The 19227-nt window shown below is 38.6% G+C and overlaps 1 protein-coding gene across 1 annotated transcript in view; it reads left to right on the forward strand.

Moving 5' to 3' along the window:
* The window catches only part of BRWD1 (bromodomain and WD repeat domain containing 1), an 85418-nt gene that overhangs the window by 33044 nt on the left and 33147 nt on the right, over positions 1-19227 (forward strand). Inside the window, exons 18-32 of the mRNA XM_038760134.1 lie at positions 1647-1832; positions 3001-3184; positions 4002-4095; positions 4763-4903; positions 6067-6164; positions 7254-7440; positions 8322-8447; positions 8574-8681; positions 8970-9094; positions 9239-9321; positions 13717-13828; positions 15937-15998; positions 16780-16935; positions 17636-17756; positions 18952-19077. Coding sequence (XP_038616062.1) covers positions 1647-1832; positions 3001-3184; positions 4002-4095; positions 4763-4903; positions 6067-6164; positions 7254-7440; positions 8322-8447; positions 8574-8681; positions 8970-9094; positions 9239-9321; positions 13717-13828; positions 15937-15998; positions 16780-16935; positions 17636-17756; positions 18952-19077 — 1909 coding nt within the window. The remainder of the gene's footprint in view (positions 1-1646; positions 1833-3000; positions 3185-4001; positions 4096-4762; positions 4904-6066; positions 6165-7253; positions 7441-8321; positions 8448-8573; positions 8682-8969; positions 9095-9238; positions 9322-13716; positions 13829-15936; positions 15999-16779; positions 16936-17635; positions 17757-18951; positions 19078-19227) is intronic.

The following is a 19227-nucleotide window of genomic DNA, read 5'->3' on the forward strand; positions in this document are numbered from 1 at the left end:
CTCTCTCCAATCGGTTGCAGGAAATCATTGTATTTTTATCTTTTATTTTTATTATGTGGCAAAATGATCCAGAGTAATGTTACTCAATATATTTAGCATTTAAGCTTGCATATGCATGCAGTAGTATGCCTAATTCCATAAAACTGATTGTCTTGTTCTTGAGAACTGACTCATAAGGTATGACGTTAAACAGAGGAAACACTCCGAAGTTTGTCTAGTTTTGCTGACAAATGATTTTGCAGCTCTTAAGCTTGAGCCAAGGTACTTTTGTAGTGCTGATAAAGTACCACTTCCAGCTTTCCAGCTGTATTACTTCCATGTTAAATCCCAACTCAGTAAAAGCGACTCTGGAAATTGATTAGCTCAAATTTCCAATTTTGACTTTCCTTATTTTTCATAAGGAGTAGTTGAAAGATCTCTGTAGTGATCTTTGATGACTTAAAGCATAGACCCCTGGCTCAAGTCTCTTCTTGAATGTGTTTCTGGAAGGCATAAAGGGAATATTGAACAAAGTTTGATGGAGAAATAGTCGAGTCATTTTCTACCTTTGTTACTTTTGACATATTGGCACCTCTCACTTTCTAAACAGAAAGGTTCTTCCTAGGTGACCCAGATTGACAAAGCAGAAAATCAGCACTTACAGACTCCAGCTGCCTGCCATGAAATCTGTGTGACAGTAGCAGTGCCAAAGGAAAAGCAAATATAGGAGGGAACCAGTCATTCACAAATCATTTTGCGGTGGATTTTAAATTTTAGGCTGGTGACCTTGATGTAACTCAGCTAAAAGTCGTCCTTGATCCCAAGGGCAATGCTTTTCCCCAGGTCTTCGTCTCTTCACTGTCAAGTGTCCTGCTTGCGAATGAGTGTCGAAGTGGTCTGCCTGAGCTCCCTTCTGGGTGACCGGTAAAGTCCCACAGAGAAGAGCTGTCAGGATGGACATATGAGTGCTAGTGACTACCATCTGGAGTGCCCTTTTTGGGGAAAGTAGTTATTGCTCACAACTTCAGCTCAAGAGCTTTCTTCCAAATATAGTGAAACCTCACTAGTTTAAATGAATTTGTAAATGGGGGAGGATAGGCTCAGATTGCAACCACTTTTTTAGAATAATACGGTTCTACACTGATGAACTGGTCTGTCTCCTTTATATTACTCCCTTTCCATCTGCCTACAACATGTGGAGATTTAGGTCTCTCTTCATGCTCTCCTCTGCTTCTGCCAAATATTTTTGTCCTTTGCAGTTTCACTGAGCTTTCTTAACCACAAGGTAGCAAAAACGTTTCCTTAGTTTTAGATCAAAACCTGTCTTTTATAGTAGAAAAGAAAGAAAGGGATTGAATTATTGCTCCTTATGGGCATGGAGCAGATCTACCAACTCTGCGCTATATTGAGAGTACAATATAACAATCTTAATTGAGCACTTTCAAGTCCCTCAGTGTAGTGCTCTGCATACAGTAAGTGCTCAACAAATGCGATTGATTGAAATTATCATGCATTTGAAACTGATAAAAAGTAAAATAATGTGCTCCTATTAATTTGGGGGAATGGTAGGAGTGGGGTTTTATTGTTTTTTGTTTAATCAGGAGACTTCCGATCATCTTTGGTTCTGGGTTCAAAAATAACACTTGTATGTCCTGTTCATTTCTAAGGTGATGGAGAAGTAGTTGAACAGATCATAAGCCAACAAACCAATGATCACGAGGAACAAAACCCAGAAGCCAGCATTCTTGATGGAATGATAAGACAGTTGCAGCAACAGCAGGACCAAAGAATGGGAATAGATCAGGAAGCTGTTTCAAATGGAATTCCAAATGAGGAAGGAACACCAAGAAGAGGTAATTCTGTGTGGTATAAGAGGAGTTGCTCTTTATAGCACTATTGATTGTAGTATTTGCGGTTGTATGACTTCGGACCACTCACAGCAAATCAAAATTTAGTTTTAGTGAAAATACAAATTTCTGAGTGTTTTGAATTTTATATATAGGAGTAGGGATGAAAATTAATGAGCCAGTACTTCTGTCTGCAAACCCTCAAACTGATAAAAAAAAAGATGCACTTTAGCTGTGGTTTAATCTAGTTCTTATTTGTGGCTACTACCTTCACTAATAGTTCAGAGGGTACCTGGCCCATGGTCTTTAAACAAAGTGCTGAAGCAGTTTGCCTTGCGGAGGGAATATAATTTATGGCATTTAATATGCGCTTAACTATATGGTGAGCCCTGTGATAAATTCAAGATTGAGTCCCTGTCCCACTTGGTCTCAATATCCTCTTCCCATTTTACAGATGAGGAAATCGAGGCCCAGATAAGTTATGACTTTTATGGTCATATGGTAGCTAGACCAGTGGCAGAAGTGAGGCTGGAACTGGTTCCCATGATCTTTCCACTACCCCACTGCCTCCCTACAATGCAGAGAGTACAATTGATCCATTGGCTTTAGATAACTGGGTTTAGCAAAGGGGTTTTTACTGTTCACATCCATGGAGGTGGTGAAACGTCTCCATTTCAGGGTCTATCTATTCTGAATATCCACTTACAGGGCCTCCTTTATAAGTTAAAAATTGCACCATTCAGTCTCTTATATAAGATTTCGGTGGTCAAATATTTGAAGTCTGTAGAATGGAATGATCAGTTAAGCATATAACTTTTTAAAAAAGACAAGTTTTTTTTTGATGCGTCATGTTAACCAAATCTCTGAGGACTTGTGCCTGGATTTAATTTTAGTTTCCAGAAGAAGTTCATTAGAATTCAAAATAATCTTTTTTATTCTGGCTTGGAAAAAGATGATTTTTCTAAATTTTTAGTTCAAAAGCTGCCATTTTAACCTAAAAATCCACTCTTTTAATAAAGCCTCTTTAATAGACTTAAGAAAGGCCAATTATACACCTTCATTTCCCATTTAGTTTTGCTGAGGCTTTTTAGTTTTCTTCCCCTCTTACCTTCATTTGACTATCACTGATTTTTAGAATGGAAATTTCAATTCTGTTGTTAATGTTCTTGTTCAGGATTTAGAAGATTGAGTTTAGAAATTCAGTCCCCCCCAAACATTGGCTTACGCCGCAGTGGGCAAGTTGAAGGAGTTCGCCAGATGCATCAGAATGCTCCAAGAAGTCAAATAGCTACAGAGCGTGACTTGCAAGCTTGGAAACGAAGAGTGGTTGTACCAGAAGTTCCGCCCAGCATTTTCAGGTTGGTCTTGAAAGCAATTTGATGACAAGAGTTGGCACACGCTCATGCACTTTTTCTACATTGAATGGCCCCAATAACTAAATTTTAGAGCATAGCTAGAATTTGTAACTTCAAAATGAATGAGTTTTGTATAAAAATAAATTCAGTCGCCTTGGAACTGGTCTTTAATTCATTTGAATCTTTGAAGCGTTTCTTAATTTTGTAATTATATGGTGTAAAATTGTTGTGGGCAGGGAATGTCTGCTATTCATTCATTCAATCTTTATTCAGCGCTTATTGTGTGCAAAGCACTGCACTAAGCACTTGGAAAGTACAATTTGGCAACAGATAGAGACAATCCGTACCCACAGCGGGCTCACAGACTAGAAGGGGGAGACAGACAAGAACATAAAACAAGTAGGCAGGCATAAATAGCATCAAAATAGCTATATTTTGTTATACTCTCCTAAGAACTTAGTACAGTGCGCTGCACACACTAAGTGCTTAATAAATACGATTGATAGTGGTAGGTATCTGGTTGTATAGTATCACATCTTCGAGATTGTTGGGAAGGTTGTTGTGGCATTAGGATGATGGAATGAAAGGGTATTTCTTGTAATAACCTGGAAGTTAAAAATAATTTTCTGCTGACTTGGAACTGGAAAATCTAAGGAACTAAAATTGTTTAAAATAGTTTTTAAAAATTCTGTAACTCCTAAGCATCATGTATATTTAAAGCCGTGTATGTGTTGAGCCTAAGCAAATTGAATTGCGATTGTGCTACATAATTACAATATTCTTACTTGTGATTTTAACCACATTTTCAAAAACTCCACAGAAATATGGAAAACTTTAGAATCGAAAAAGGTGAGGAGGAGAGAAATCTTTACATCAAAGAAAGGAAAAGGAAGCCTAGTCAACCAGCACCAAAGGTATTAAAGGAAATAATCGAATAGCATTTTTGTGGGAGAAAGGAGACAGACATCTGGTAATTTCTTAGAAAGTTATATTTAATATTAAAGAAATAGAAGCTCAGTAAAATGCAGCTATTAGTATGGTGGAGCTGTCTTGCTACCATTTCATCTTCTTCTTTCGTATTTTTCTTGTTAAGGAGTTTGTGGGAGATGGGACAGCTTGGAAACTCCTGGAATTTTTTTCAACTACAAAGATGTTATATATATTCTAAATTGTGCACAGAGGCTTTAACTTTTTGAGTCTCTGTTCTGTTTCCAGTAACCACATCTCCCCCACTCCCCAGTAATTCACGTCATTTTTGAGAAAATGGTAGCAAATTGATTTTTATTTGACTTTAAGGATGGAAATTGGCAAATTTCATTTCAGGTGGGACTGTTTTGAATTGATAAACAAATGACTATAAAAGTTCTGCCATTTCTCAAATCACTTGAAAAGATACTTCCCAAATCCCCAAAGTAATTGTCTTATAAAAGGTTAATTGGTTTCCAGAAATTTTTAGTTGGGAATCAAAAGTTCTACTCGAACACCGTGGCAGAAATGTTTTTAGGTAAATGATGACTTCTCAGTATAATATTTGGCATTAATTGTTAACCCTGGGCTATTTCTTCTTCCATATATGTACAGGCTGACTCTGAAGCTTCAGAGGCACGGTGCAAACAAAGAATGAAAAGACGTAAATACCCAATTTATGGAACACGGAAGAATTTAGAGCCGCTTGAGTCATCTTGTGAGGAGGAAGATGAATCTGTTAGCTTAATAAAACCGGTGAGCATTGCAATTTGTCCAAAACATGGACATGTACTAAAATGTTAGGAATAAGTTTGAGTACTGTTGTCTTTAATGGACACGTTTTGCCTCTTATTTGCTTCATTCCTGAAGATGATGCCACAGAAAGTGAACAGCATTTGTATCTGAAGATAATAATCCCTTCCATACTGTGTCCATATAAAGATTTTCCTGTGCTGAACTACCTTTTATTTTGCCTTTTAGAATACTTTTTAAAATACTATAATGAATCTGGCAGCAAAGAGTGATGGGCTGCTAGCTATGTAAGCTCCATGCAGGTGGATATCACATTTTCTGTTGAACACCCAAGAGCTTAGTACCAGAGCTTTGTGCCAAGTAGTTGCTCAAGAAATACTACTGGTTAAATGGGTTGGGAAATTGAAGGGCCTGGCTGGCTTTGAACTAGGAACCAGAAGCAGACTTCTTTCTCACTCCTGCCTAGAGGTTTTTGGGCTTAAGTTCATGATTTTCCTGCTTGGAAGAGGTGATAGGGTCAGAGTATTGGCATTTTCTAGACTGTGAGCTTGTTATGGGCAGGGAACATGTCTGCCAACTCTCTCGTATTGTACTCTCCCAAGCACTTAGTACAGTGCTCTGCAAAAAGTAAACACTCAAACCACTAATAATTCCCAGAGCATTTGTGGGGATTTTCAACTTCCACCTGCTGATTGGAATCAGGGTTCGATGGATGAACTGAACTGGGGTTTCAGTCCCACTTAAGTCTGGTCAGCAGCCAAGGGGAACATGAGAAGTGCATCCTATTTTCTGACTGACCATCTTGCATCAACTTAAACTTGTTCTTGTCAATCATTGGCATTTATTCAGGGCTTCCTGGATGTGGATCACTGTACTAAGCTTGTGGCATGTTTAAAGTGGTATTTCAAAAAGTATGGGAAGAGGACAACTTTCAAGGCATTTTAATGAATTATTGGGATACTTCACAAAAGTAACCCAGTGTACTTGTAATTTTTTTGTCATACTGCGACTTGCATGTACCTTTTTTTGCTGAGGGGGAGGGGGTTTGCTTGATTTCACACATCACTTTACAATTGAACAAGTACTCTGTGTATTGGATTCTTCAGGCTTTCAGTTTGCTTCCTTAAAGAGTAAGCCTTCTTTTTCCCCCCTTCCATCAAATACAGGAGAGTTCAACGCCAGATCAAAGTGAAGGTTCTTGCTCCTCAGATGAGGAAGAATGGAAAAGTGACCGAAAAAGTGAAAGCGATAGTGATAGTTCCAGGTGTGTGCAGATTACATTTTAAAGGATACCACGTATACTTTAGCATTATTGTAAGCCTGAGTAAGAAAGAATTCTTTAAAAATCTGATAAAAGTTCCAGCTCAGATCATTTCATAGTAGTTGAGGGGAAGGAAACATTTTGGTTCTTTTAAGATCACTTGGGTCCAAAAACAGTAAATGCATGTTTACTTTACTAATAGGGAGATGAGCCTGAAAATATAGTTCAGGTTAATTAAAACTCCTGGCAATTACTTCTACAGCTCATCCCGCACCCTCTGCTCCTCTGCCGCTAACCTCCTCACTGTGCCTCGTTTCTCGCCTGTCCCGCCGTTGACCCCCGGCCCACGTCCTCCCCCTGGCCTGGAATGGCCTCCCTCCGCACATCCGCCAAGCTAGCTCTCTTCCTCCCTTCAAAGCCCTATTGAGAGCTCACCTCCTCCAGGAGGCCTTCCCAGACTGAGCCCCCTCCTTCCTCTCCCCCTCCCCATCCCCCCCACCCTACCTCCTTCCCCTCCCCACAACACCTGTATATATGCTTGTACAGATTTATTACTCTATTTTACTTGTACATATTTACTATTCTATTTATATTATTTTGTTAATATGTTTCATTTTGTTCTCTGTCTCCCCCTCCTAGACTGTGAGCCCGCTTTTGGGTAGGGACTGTCTCTTTATGTTGCCAACTTGTACTTCCCAAGCGCTTAGTACAGTGCTCTGCACACAGTAAGCGCTCAATAAATACGATTGACTGAATGAATGAATTACTTTGCCTTCCAATTTATTTCATAGTTCTTTCTGCAAAAATAATCTAATACTTGTAACCAGATAAGATTGTTATAAAAATGTAAGATTGCTTTACTATTTTTTTTCTTTCATAATATGGCTTGGTGGATTTACTTATTTTTCTTCCCTGCCCTTCTAATTGAAAGCACTCAGCAGAGAACTCTATATAAGAAAGTGTTGTCCTGAATGAAATTAATCTTGTATAAATTACCTCTAGTTTTCTTTTTCTATGCATTCTTGCAGTGAATGTTTTGATTCGTAGGCTTCATTATGTTAAATTCTTTTTTTCCCCTTTCCTCTAATGCAGTGACACTTCCAATAGATATTCTGATTGGACAGCTAATGCAGGAATTAATCTTCAGCCTCCTTTACGGACTTCTCGGCGTAGAGCTATTCGATATTGCAGTAGTTCAGAAGATGAAGTATCTGCTGCAAAGTCATCTGCTCCAAAGAGAAGAAGGAAGCGGAGAAAAAAACGTAAACCTAAGAAGGAGGTACTAAAAATTTTAAAGATTAATTCTGTCTATACCTTTTGTTAAACTTTCTCTAGCTTTCTCCACTTACTGCACTCAGTTTTTATTTCTTTTGGATTTTAAAAAAATTGTTTAGAATATTAAAACAAAAACAAACCCACACACCACCTTGCCCTCTTCTTATATAGGTCTTTTCTTTCTAGCTGCAGTTGCTAGACTCTTTATATGTAAATGATCTTGGAACTGGGGCTAAGCTTTAAATTGCAGGGCAGCTATTTCCCTTGATATCCAGAAGCTGCAGGTGCTCCTTGAGGAAATTGTCCCTGGTTCCATTCTTATATTTTAAAATTGCCAACTGCCCACCCCGCCAATATTTACAAGTGTTAATCCACCTGCTCAGGTTCTATATTTTAGGTCCCCAGTACAGATAGGCGCTGTTTGATATGCCTAACAATATCCAGCAGGCAAGGAGTTCGTGTTTTAATTTTACTGGAAAAAGGCTTAACTGTATATACAGAGTACCAAAAAGAAAGCCTTTTTAATAAGACTTGCTCCTACAGAGGCACTGGAACATGTAAATTAGGGACATAGAGAGTACAAGATTAGTGTATATTGAACTGGGCCCTGGGGAGAATAAATTAGGAGAACCGGTTCTCCTAATGATACCTGGTCATGGTATAATTTATCAAATAAGATTTAGCTCACTAAGGATACCTGTAGCCACCTAAAAATCAATAAGTGGTACTCTTTGAGACCTTATTCGGTGCAGAACCCTGAATTAAGCTCTTAGGAGAGTAAGCAGACACAATCTCTGCCCTCAAGGAGCTGGCCACCCTACCAGGTGAAATGTTGTTTGACTCATTCAGCGCACTTACATATGGAACTTGTCTCTTTCCTAACAGAATTTACAGAGACTGTCTACAGCAGAATTGGCAAATATAGAATTTTTATATGAATTCCATCCTCCTGTTTGGATAACTGATACTACACTTAGAAAATCTCCATTTGTTCCTCAAATGGGTGATGAGGTGAGATTACTTTTTTTTAATGTGGAATACTTTGAAACTAAGTATTAAAGCCATATAGATCATTCCCTACTACCTTTCAAGTACATTTTTCAAGTAGATTGACTGTTTTTTTTTTTTTTTTGGTAGGTAATATATTTTCGACAGGGCCATGAAGCTTATGTTGAGGCAGTCAAAAGAAACAATATATATGAACTGAACCCCAGTAAAGAACCATGGAAAAAAATGGATCTTAGGGTAAGATGTGATCATTTTACATTTTAGAATGTTTGGAATTGTCATTTTTGGTTCTATTTTAAAAGGCATTTTTAAAATGGATTAGAAAATTTCCTAACCCTTCAACGTGTGATTTCAATGGTTACTGACCTTTATTTAAAAAGACATTTAAAACAATGTAAAATCTAGTTCGGTAAGAGCGGGTTGGATTTCCAGGGAAGTGGCACCATGTATAAGACTCTTCAAGACACTCTTATCTGGTATATGAGAACTGATTTTTCTGTAACTCTTTTTAAACATTTATTCAAGGATCAAGAACTGGTAAAGATAGTTGGTTTGCGGTATGAGGTTGGTCCCCCTACACTCTGTTGCCTCAAGCTCGCTTTTATAGATCCTGCAACTGGAAAAATCATGGACAAGTCCTTCTCTCTTAAGTATGTAATTCTCTCCTTATAAAATTTTGACCTAAGTAAATTTTATACCAGTTCATATTTTTGGGTGTGGTGGCCAAAAAATATTCTAGGTGGTGGTATATTCTGAATATTAAAGGAATTGAAGACATTTTATTCTTTGTTTAGATACCATGATATGCCAGATGTTATCGACTTTCTGGTGTTGCGTCAGTTTTATGATGAAGCACGACAGAGGAATTGGCAAGCTCGTAAGTTGCCACCTTTATGAATTTTTTCAAGTAATCTCAAATTAACATGATCACATTAGCCTAGGTATTAAACATTATTTTAAAAATTGCAAATTAAACTTAAGAAGTCTTTTCATAGGTGGCATAGGTTTTAGCCTTAAGTGGATACATATTCTGATTTACCTGATTGTAAAGTAATGGCTCCAATTTTCTTCTCATAATTTAGATTGTGACTTGTAAGGTTGAATTATTTTTGACTCATTTTCTGAGGGTTGGATCTCTTGTTTCCATACACATTTTCCCCCCTACTTGCTTTACTGTACATAAAGAGCATCATAGCTGAAGCCCCAGACTTCTACTTCACATCAGAAGGCCAAAAAATTCCTGTCCAACAAAATCCAGAATACTCTAAATTTTTTCAAGCTGTGTGCTATCTTTATTAATTTAAATTCAGAAAAGACTGGGGGGAAAAGTTTTTTAAATAAAAACTTTCTGGTCTAGAAAGCAGCAATGTGTGGTGAACAACATATTTAAATAGTCACTAAAGTTGGGCCAGGGGGCTGGAAATGCCTTTATTAGATTCTTCTTGCAAACAATTTAGGAGTCGCTTTTCCCTAAATTAGAGGTTGAAATGTGTCCAGCTTTGCACAATCCACTTTCTCATTTTTTGTGTATTGCTCGCTTCTCTCTTTTCTACTCTGTGTAGGTGGAACTTTAACGTAAACAAGTCTTGTAATTTGATCTGACACCCAAAGTGTAATCAGAAAAAGAGCATTGAGTATATTTAGTTTCAAGCTACGTCCTCTGAAATTTTTTTTCTGTCAAGGTCAAATTCTGCATTTTCATGAAATAGACAGTTTAAAAGTTCATTCTACAGTAAGTCTGTTGGCTCATGGGACAGTCCATCCTTTTTGGCCTCAAGTCTTGGTCTGTTCTTATTGTAAACATGAATGTCCTGCGCTTTTACCTATTCCATAATTGTCAGTCCTCTATTCTAGCAAATCTTCCCCATTTCTGCAAACACTTTGGCACTAAGTGGATGGACAATCTGGAGAAACCCTTGATCAGCATCCTCTGAAATGCAAAATTATCCAAGAGCCTGGCTGCTCTTAATATACTATTCTTAACGGTAATGTCCGTACAGGTAATCAGGATTATTCTGGGACTAGAGGTAGAGGAAGTTTTTCTTGAAGGAAAGCGTCGGGCCAGAAGGAGAGAAACTGAGGCAGCTGGACTATGTGGGGTGTTTAACCAGTCACACAGCCAAGTCTCAAAGAACTTTAAGGCTTCCGTCCTCTTATGCTTTTGGGAACCCCAACAAGACGTAAGTTAGAAGCTCTCATTTTTATTCTCCCAATGTGTCCATTTTACTTTTTGAAACTACAGCTAAGCATGTGGAGACTGTTTCCCAATCTTATATTGCATTTGTTTCCACTCCCTTGAAATTTTAAACCGAAACTACTCTCTGTGGTTGAGATTCTTGTACCACATGACTTTTCTGAAGATTAAAATTCAAATTTTGGATCTTTTTATTCCCTAAAGGCCAGCTGTCTGGGGTTCAGAGAAGTGATAGCTGTCATGCACTGTCACCTGTGGCTTGAGAAAAGTCCTGAGCCATTTTGCTTTCCTGTCCTAATTGGGTGGTTCTCATTTTTTTTACAATCCCCATTGAAGGACCTGAGTTATCAAAAATCCAAGTGGTAAATAAAGACCAGGCCAACAGGCACATGACCAAAGTGGAAAGGCACTTTTCCTGTGTTGGTTGAAGAGCCACTCTTGCCTGACTTTTAGACTGTGAGCCCACTATTGGGTAGGGACTGTCTCTATATGTTGCCAACTTGTACTTCCCATGCGCTTAGTACAGTGCTCTGCACACAGTAAGCGCTCAATAAATACGATTGATGATGATGATGATTCTCATCCTGGGTATTGCTCTCCTGTCATGCACAAATTAAAGGAGGTGACAAATATTGAAAGAGTAGTTTTTTCCTCAGCTTGAACCTTTTTGATTAAGTCTGTGCCTCAGAAGTGGTGATTTCCAAAGCTTTCAGCACTTTTAGGGTACCATCTCATCCATAGTATGCTGTCAGCAAATTTTTTCTTTAGAAGTCACAAAAAGTGTACACTTAGGGCTTTATTAGGATTAGTGTAGGAAAGTAGTGGAGTAGTTTGAATTGACCTAGTGTCAGTACATTAGAAATGTCATCTTTCATTGTTCCAAGAAGCATCATAACGTAGTGGATATGATGGGCCTGAGAGTCAGGACCTGGGTTCTGATCCCAGCTCCACCACGTACTTGCTGTGTGACCTTGGGCAAGTCACTTAACTTCACTGGGCTTCAGTTCCTCCATCGGTAAAATAGGGATTAAGAATGTGAGCCCCAGGTGGGCCATGGACTGTGTCCAATCTGATTAACTTGTCTGTACTCCAGTACTTAGTACATTGCCTGGCACATAGTAAGTTCTTAATAAATGCAATTAAAATTAGTGGTAGTAATAGTATTTATTAATGTGTGTGCAGAGCACTGTACCAAGTACTGGAAAAATGTTTGTTATACATTCAGTTGTGCCATTTTTTCTTCCTTTTGGTTATAGGTATGACTGGGGATTTGGTGTTTGACAATTCTGTACTTAGTTCAAATGATCTATAAAATATAAGTAGAGTTTTTGTTAAGTGCGAAGCTAAAGGATCGCTACTCAGCAGAGTGTGGCTTGGTTTCTGATTATTTAGATTAGCCCTGGAGAGAAACAAGCTTTTTAAGAATCATTATAAGAATATCCATTGAGCTCCTAGTGGGTGCATCGATTGCCCTGGGTACACCCGAAACAAGAGTTGCATTCCCTGCCTGCAACAAGTTAGCATTCTAATGGGGGAGATTGATATAAATATATTAACAGTGAACAGAATGATATATAGAATCTAGTATAGTTGTGTGCACACACACATATGAATGCTGAAGCAGACCCAGAATTTGGGGATGTTACAAGGACTGAAAATGTATAATTCTATTTATCCTGATGGTTTTGACACCCGTCTAAATGTCTTGTTTTGTTGTCTGTCTCCCCCTTCTAGACTGTGAGCCCGTTGTTGGGTAGGGACTGTCTCTATATGTTGCTGACTTGTACTTCCCAAGTGCCTAGTAGTGCTCTGCACACAGTAAGCGCTCAATAAATGCGATTGAATGAATGAATGAGGTATAATTATCTAATTTTTTTCCTCCAGGAAGACTATTTGGTGAAAATCTAGGCCAAGCCGCCTTGATGCGTGATCTACCTTCCCTGTTCACATTAGTCTGATTTCTGTGCTTTTTCCCACTTTTCCATGAATTGTGGATAGGTAATGCATCTGATTCTGGAAGCACAGGATCCAGAAGATCATCTTTTCTTGTAGTTTTTGGTGGCAATTTTTCAAAGTAAAATTTGGATTGCTGTAGGAATGTTTTAGCAGTAACTTTTTTGTTTGTTTTTGAGGGACGAGTTCTCTCAGTATTTATTCCATGTAGTTTATCAGAACTTATCATACCCACTGGTAGATAAAAGTTGTCTCCGTAATAGAAAAATCACAGGTAATTCAATTCCTCGTATAAACTCGTGAGAAATCTGACCCAACAAAAGTTCATTTCTTTTAGCACTGTAATTAAACTCTTACTTCGTTTCTCCTTTTCCTCCACCTGTGTTTTCCAGGGAGAGCAGTTTGAACCATGTATCAAAGTTCAGTCAGCTTTGTCCTGTGCATAACTCCTGCGTTTGGTTCTTTAACATTTGATTGAAATTTGAGTAATCACACTTTTGTGTGTCTAATCACACTCTGTTTTGGCGTGATTGGTCCTGACATCTAGTGTCCTGAGCAGAGGTGCATTTTTCCATTGCTAATTTCAGGTACCAAAAAATTTGGTAACTAGACTAGAGAAAGATGCCATGGAGGAAATAGGTAGGCTACATGAAATATCATGTTTTTAACAATGCTTTTTCTTTTGGCTTATCATGTGTTTGAGCCTAGGAATGGGTGATGGTGTATTAGTGACAAAGTTTAGGCCCAAACATGTAGTAATATTAACATTTCATTTTTCAATGAAAATATACAGTTTTAGAGGTTCCTGATACTTGTATATACTCATGACTGAGACCACTATGACTCAGACCCTCCAAGTGACTGGAGTATTGTGTAAACTTTGCGGTGCCCTCCTTCCTCATTAGGTGGTTTTATATGGTATTATTTTACACTTTGAATGTTTACTTTGTATCCAGTGTTTAGGGAACTCTGATTTGAACTTCCAAGTTCAAGATTTTACTCTGTCATTTTCTCCAGTAATCAAAGTATTAGTCGTTCGTACTTTTCTCTTGTCAGTTTCTTCAAAATTATCAATTACTGCCAAATGAGGAGAGTGAATCTAAGAGATGACTGTTTCTGTTGCAGGTGACAGATTTCGATCCATAATTGATGATGCTTGGTGGTTTGGAACAGTATTAAGTCAAGAGCCGTATCAGCCCCAGTATCCAGATAGTCATTTTCAGTGTTACAGTGTTAAGTATGTACAAATATATATATTTTTTCAATTTTGATAATTTAAAGTTGACACCAAGAAATGTGCTAGACCTTAGCGTGTAAAAGTGTGTTTTAAAATAATCATTAAACTTAGGCTTGCTGTCAGTTTAGCAACATATTTTCCTAATATCCTGAAGTGGTACTTTGAATTTATTTTTAAACACCTTTTTTCTGAGAATATCCAAGTCTTTTTTCTCCTCTCCGAGTCTTTTCTGTAGTATCTCTCTTTCATCCCTTTGCAGATATTTAATAGCAGTGACTTTTCGTATAATCACACAGCAGGTCACTTAGTGAATCTAGATCTCAGGGATTTGGTTTCCCTTATTTAGAATGTGGCCTCATGTTAAATCATTCAGTAAAAACATGTCCCATCTCCCACTAGAGTAACACTTCAATATGGGTTTTCATGATTTGCTTTGGACATTTGATTCTTTAAATGAACACTCGTTTCTCCTATAATGTATGTTATATTCTGACAAGCCCTGCCATCTGCTCTGCGTAGGGCAGCCCACAGAGCAGTTGTTAAGGAATATTGTTGGGAAAGGATATCGAGGAGAAAGTGGCTTTCCATGTATTGACTTCTGTTCCAATTTGTGGCAAAGGTAGAACTTTCTATGACTCTCGGTGTACAACAATCCAGTTGTTTTGGGCTGGTGTATTTTCATTTTAAAATACATCACTGCCATCATCCTGCGTAATTATAAACTTTCAATAAAGTCCCCTGGGCAGAAAACTGGTACATTGCCAAACGAACCTCTCTCCAGTGCGTCCCCTCCTGCAAAATGCAAATAACCAGAATTAGCCATTTTAACACCCCTCACGGTTGCCCACCTGGCTAGAATAGAGGAAGCATTAACAAGTCGGGACTCAAGAGACTGAGGCATGCAAAGCTGGTTCCTGCCCTCACCTGCAGAAACCACAACCACAGTGTGTTGCTTGTTGTAGTATGACACTCAGGTTCAAAATATTTCAGTTTAGCACTGATCCACATTGAGTGCTGAAACTCAGCTCTGCCTGGGTCTAACTGGACCTGGAAGGGACTCCAGCTTGCTTTCGGAGGTTGGTGGGGAGACTACTACTCATGTGTGCGGTGTTCACGTGAGAGCAGAGGCCCTGCAATCTCACCAGCCCATTGCTCATGGTGGATTATACCTTGTGTGAGAAGCTTGGGGAAGTAAGGAGGTGGAGATGTTGGAGCCAATTTCCAGACTAGGTAGGGTCAGCTTGGCCTAGTGGAAAGAGCACAGTCCTGAGAATCAGAGGACATGGGTTCTAATCCCAGCTCTGCCACATGTCTGATGTGTGAACTTGGGCATGTCACTTAACTTCTCTGGGCCTAGGTTACCTCATCTGTAAAATGAGGATTAACAATGTGAGCCCAATATAGGACAGGAACTCTGTCCAACTGATTACCTTGTATCTACCCCAGTACTTAGAACAGTGCTTGGCACGGAGGAAGCGCTTAACAAATAACACAGTTGTTATTATTATTATTACTTTGGAATTGAAGTCTACCTGGTGGTGCTCACTCCAGGCCAAGCAAAACACTTGAAATGTTCACAAGCCTTCATCTTTCAGAAAAGATTTGTAAGCAGATTACTGGTCTCAAATATAACAACACCCATTAATGTTCAATCAGTAGTATTCGATAGGCACTTCCTATGGACAGAGAACTGTTGTAAACTCTTCGGAGAGTACAATAGAAGTAAAAGACGTGCCCCTGCCCTTTGTAGTGCTTGCAGTTCTCTAACAAGGAAGTCAGGCATACATGATTATTTACAGATTGGAGGGAAAACAGGTGAGTAAATAAGTGCATAACACACTAAGTACGTAAATGCACCCGCTGACTGAGTACATGCATGCTGAGTGGCTATTAGCAAGATGTTTCTGGGGGGGAAGGGAATTGGGGAATGCCTCCTGGAGGAGATGGGATTAAAATTTGTTAGAAAAAAATAAATGGTTAGTGTATCTTAAGTTGTAACTATCCTGTTTCTCTCTTATTCTTGCTAGTAAATGGTTATTACCATAAGCCAAAATTAGATTGTACTAAAGTTTAACCATGCCCTTTCCTTCGGCCTACTGATTACACAGATGGGACAATACCGAAGTAGAAAAACTGAGCCCATGGGACATGGAGCCAATTCCTGAAAATGGTATGTGGAGAGCCCTTTGACAACTTTACTCCTCGTGCACCAGTCACTTAAGGTGTAGAAGAGGATTAGAAGCAGCTTTGCTTTGGCATAAATATCAAATGTATTATTAATGTGTATCTCAGTGACCAAAATTAAAGCAGAACTAATTTTGTAAGAATCCAATTGTCAGCAAAAGAACATTAAATTGGTGCGCTAACTTGGTCACCACCCGATGTTTTACATTGGTAGCCATTCCGTTTTTCATAAAGCAGCGGTCGTATTGGTTTTGGTTTGTGTGATCTTCCTTACTTTGCTTTCTGTTGTCAAATGGCTCGTTGTTTCTCATGTAATATAGCCTCTTCAAAGATGTAATTTTTTCAAGACAAAAAAGTTTTGAAGCAACGCATGTCTGAGTTGATCTACTTTTCCACCTTTGGAAAGTCTGCTTATTGCCAAAAGAGTTTAATATCGGAAAGTACATCTCTGAAAACTAAAAGCCGTGTCACCACACTGATAGATTACTGTGTGAAGATCACTGCGTTTGGTGGCTTAAAGAGGTTTTTAAGGAATGGACCTGCCCTTAGAGTTTATAATCCAGGAGAAGATAAGAAAAATTTCACAAAAATGCATTAGTTTAATGAAAATAGATATAAATAAGTTAAATAACAAGAAAATATATGCAGTACTTTAGTCTAGTATTTGGAAGATGAGCAGTTTGAAAAAGCAATGGACATTTAGTAGTCTTAATTATTCTTTTCTGTTCATCCTTTTTTCCCCCTTTGTGTCATTATGGAATACGTAGTTGATCCACCCGAAGAATTGGGGGCTAGCATTTCTGTGACTTCAGACGAACTTGAGAAGTTGCTATATAAACCCCAGAAGGGTGAATGGGGGCAAAAATCCCGCGATGAAGAATGTGAGCGAATTATTAATGGTATTGACCAACTTCTGAATCTTGGTAAGAAAGTTTATTCAAAACGTTTTCATTGGAAAGGTGAAGGCTGAGTAAGGACATGATGAACACTTGCAAAATCATGAGAGGTGTGATGTGGACATTGCAAACATAATTTGCTCTTCCAAATCCCCAAATGCTTAGACCTAGGGATATACCTTGAAATTTGAAGTTTCAGAACCAATAAATGATACTTCCACAAAGAGGAGGTGGGAAATGTCAATATGTTAAAGGTTTTGAACTCCTGGGTTTGTAAATGCTAAAGGGAATGTAGGGGACACTAGAGAAGCAGATTTAGGGTTATTTGGTCTGACTGTAATAATGAAGATGAGAGCCAATCACCCCCATTATTTCTCCAAGTATTTGCTTTTCTATTGTATTTTTTTGTGGTGGTTTCCACCGTGTCAGCCAGAACTAGACTAGATAGACGTGTGAGCTAATCCAATAGGTCATTGCTCATATTATAAAATAATTTAATAAGATAAAGTCTCTGTTCTTTTCTCTTTAAGTTCCTGTTAAAGCTGATATGGGCCAGATTTCATCTGGACAATTCCAGCTTCCTCCACTGCCCAAGCACTTCTGCTAGGCTCGATGTAGCTAGTCCATTTGTTCATCTGGCCATCTCCTTGAAATAATAATTTTAGGAAAAAAATCTTGCAACTGAGATTTTTAGCTTTGGTGAAATATTTTGATTTTTTTCTAACAGATATTGCAGCAGCCTTTGCGGGCCCCGTTGATCTATGCACCTATCCCAAGTACTGTACAGTGGTAGCTTATCCAACCGACCTTTACACAATTCGGATGAGACTCATCAACCGATTCTACAGGTAAATCAGGCCAAAAAAAGGATTGGCTCTTCTGCATATTATTTTTATTAATCCTCACTTTTCACCTTACACAATCATTACTTGATTTGTGTAGCAGACAGTGGAGGAAGAATGTTTCCCAGTTCTTCTACCCTGAATCCAATCTCCAAATTGGTACAAGTAGATTTCAGTGTAGGAAAATCCTGTGTTTATGTGTTTTGTCAAATAGCACAAGAAGATTTGGCGTGAAAATATTCAGATAGTTTTGCCTTGCTGTTCAGTGATAGGCAGTTATTCCTTTGATTAGGGATTAATCATGCTTTCAGGCATCAATTCCTGCAGAATAGAAGACTTTTTCCCATAATCCTCACCTCAGTCTGGGTTTTTGGTCAGTTTTGAGAACTGGTCAAGTATACTCACTTTTTCAGATACCTTCAATTATTACTTGTGCATGACTTTGTTATGAAAGGATAATGAGGGAGATGTCAGTCATATTCATGATATTTATGCCTAGGTAAATGTAAGAGATTTGAGGTATTGCTGCATCTGTTTGAATCTGAGGCAAGATATGAAGCTTTGTAAACCTCCTAGTAGACAAGCGGAGAAGGGAAAATGAAGGAGAGAGGCTGGAGAGGGGAAGAAAATATATGGACAAGGCAGAGCGATGGCAAGAAATCTGATCAGTGGTATTTACTGAATACCACTCTACTGTGTGCAGAGCACTGTGCTAAGTGCTGGGGAGAATACAACAGAGTTGGTAGGCACATTCCCTGACTACAAGGGGGAACACCCAATCTAGAGGGGGAGACACGGAAATATGTACACAAGTGCTATGAAGCTGTGAGTAGGGAGAATATTACATGCTCAAAAGAAACAAATCCAAGTGCATAGGCAACACAGATGGGAGAGGGAGCAGTAGCAAGCAGCAGCAACGGAACTAATAATAATTATAATTATGGTTCGTGTTAAGTGTTTTCTATGTGCCAGGTCTCCGCATGTTTCATGAAGGCTGGAGTTAAAGCCATTCTTAGTGGCACGTGAACCAGGTATTCCTAACACCTATTCCACCGTGCTCAGTGGGTCTTTACATTCTAGGTAACATTGCTGCATTCAGATAAAGATCTTTTTGCTTTTTGTGCTGCTTTTCCTCCGTCACATTCTTGACCTTTTATTCCACTAATGTTTAAGACCAGTTCATTTCTTGCCTAATTTGCAGGAGGATCTCTGCATTGGTTTGGGAAGTCAGGTATATAGAAAACAACGCCAGAACCTTTAACGAACCTGAGAGTGTGATTGCTAGGTCAGCAAAGAAGATCACGGACCAGCTTTTAAAGTATATTAAGTATGTATTGTCTTAGTATTCATGCTGTAATATACCTTTTGTTCAGCTGCTGCTTGTTTCATTTTGCTCAGTGACTTGTACGGGAAATTTTCATCAGTCTGTAGGTTATTGGCATCTGGGTCTCCTTACCAAACTCTCCCAATTCCTGGA

This window comes from Tachyglossus aculeatus, chromosome 18, assembly GCF_015852505.1.
Source record: "Tachyglossus aculeatus isolate mTacAcu1 chromosome 18, mTacAcu1.pri, whole genome shotgun sequence".
Lineage (NCBI taxonomy): Eukaryota > Metazoa > Chordata > Mammalia > Monotremata > Tachyglossidae > Tachyglossus > Tachyglossus aculeatus.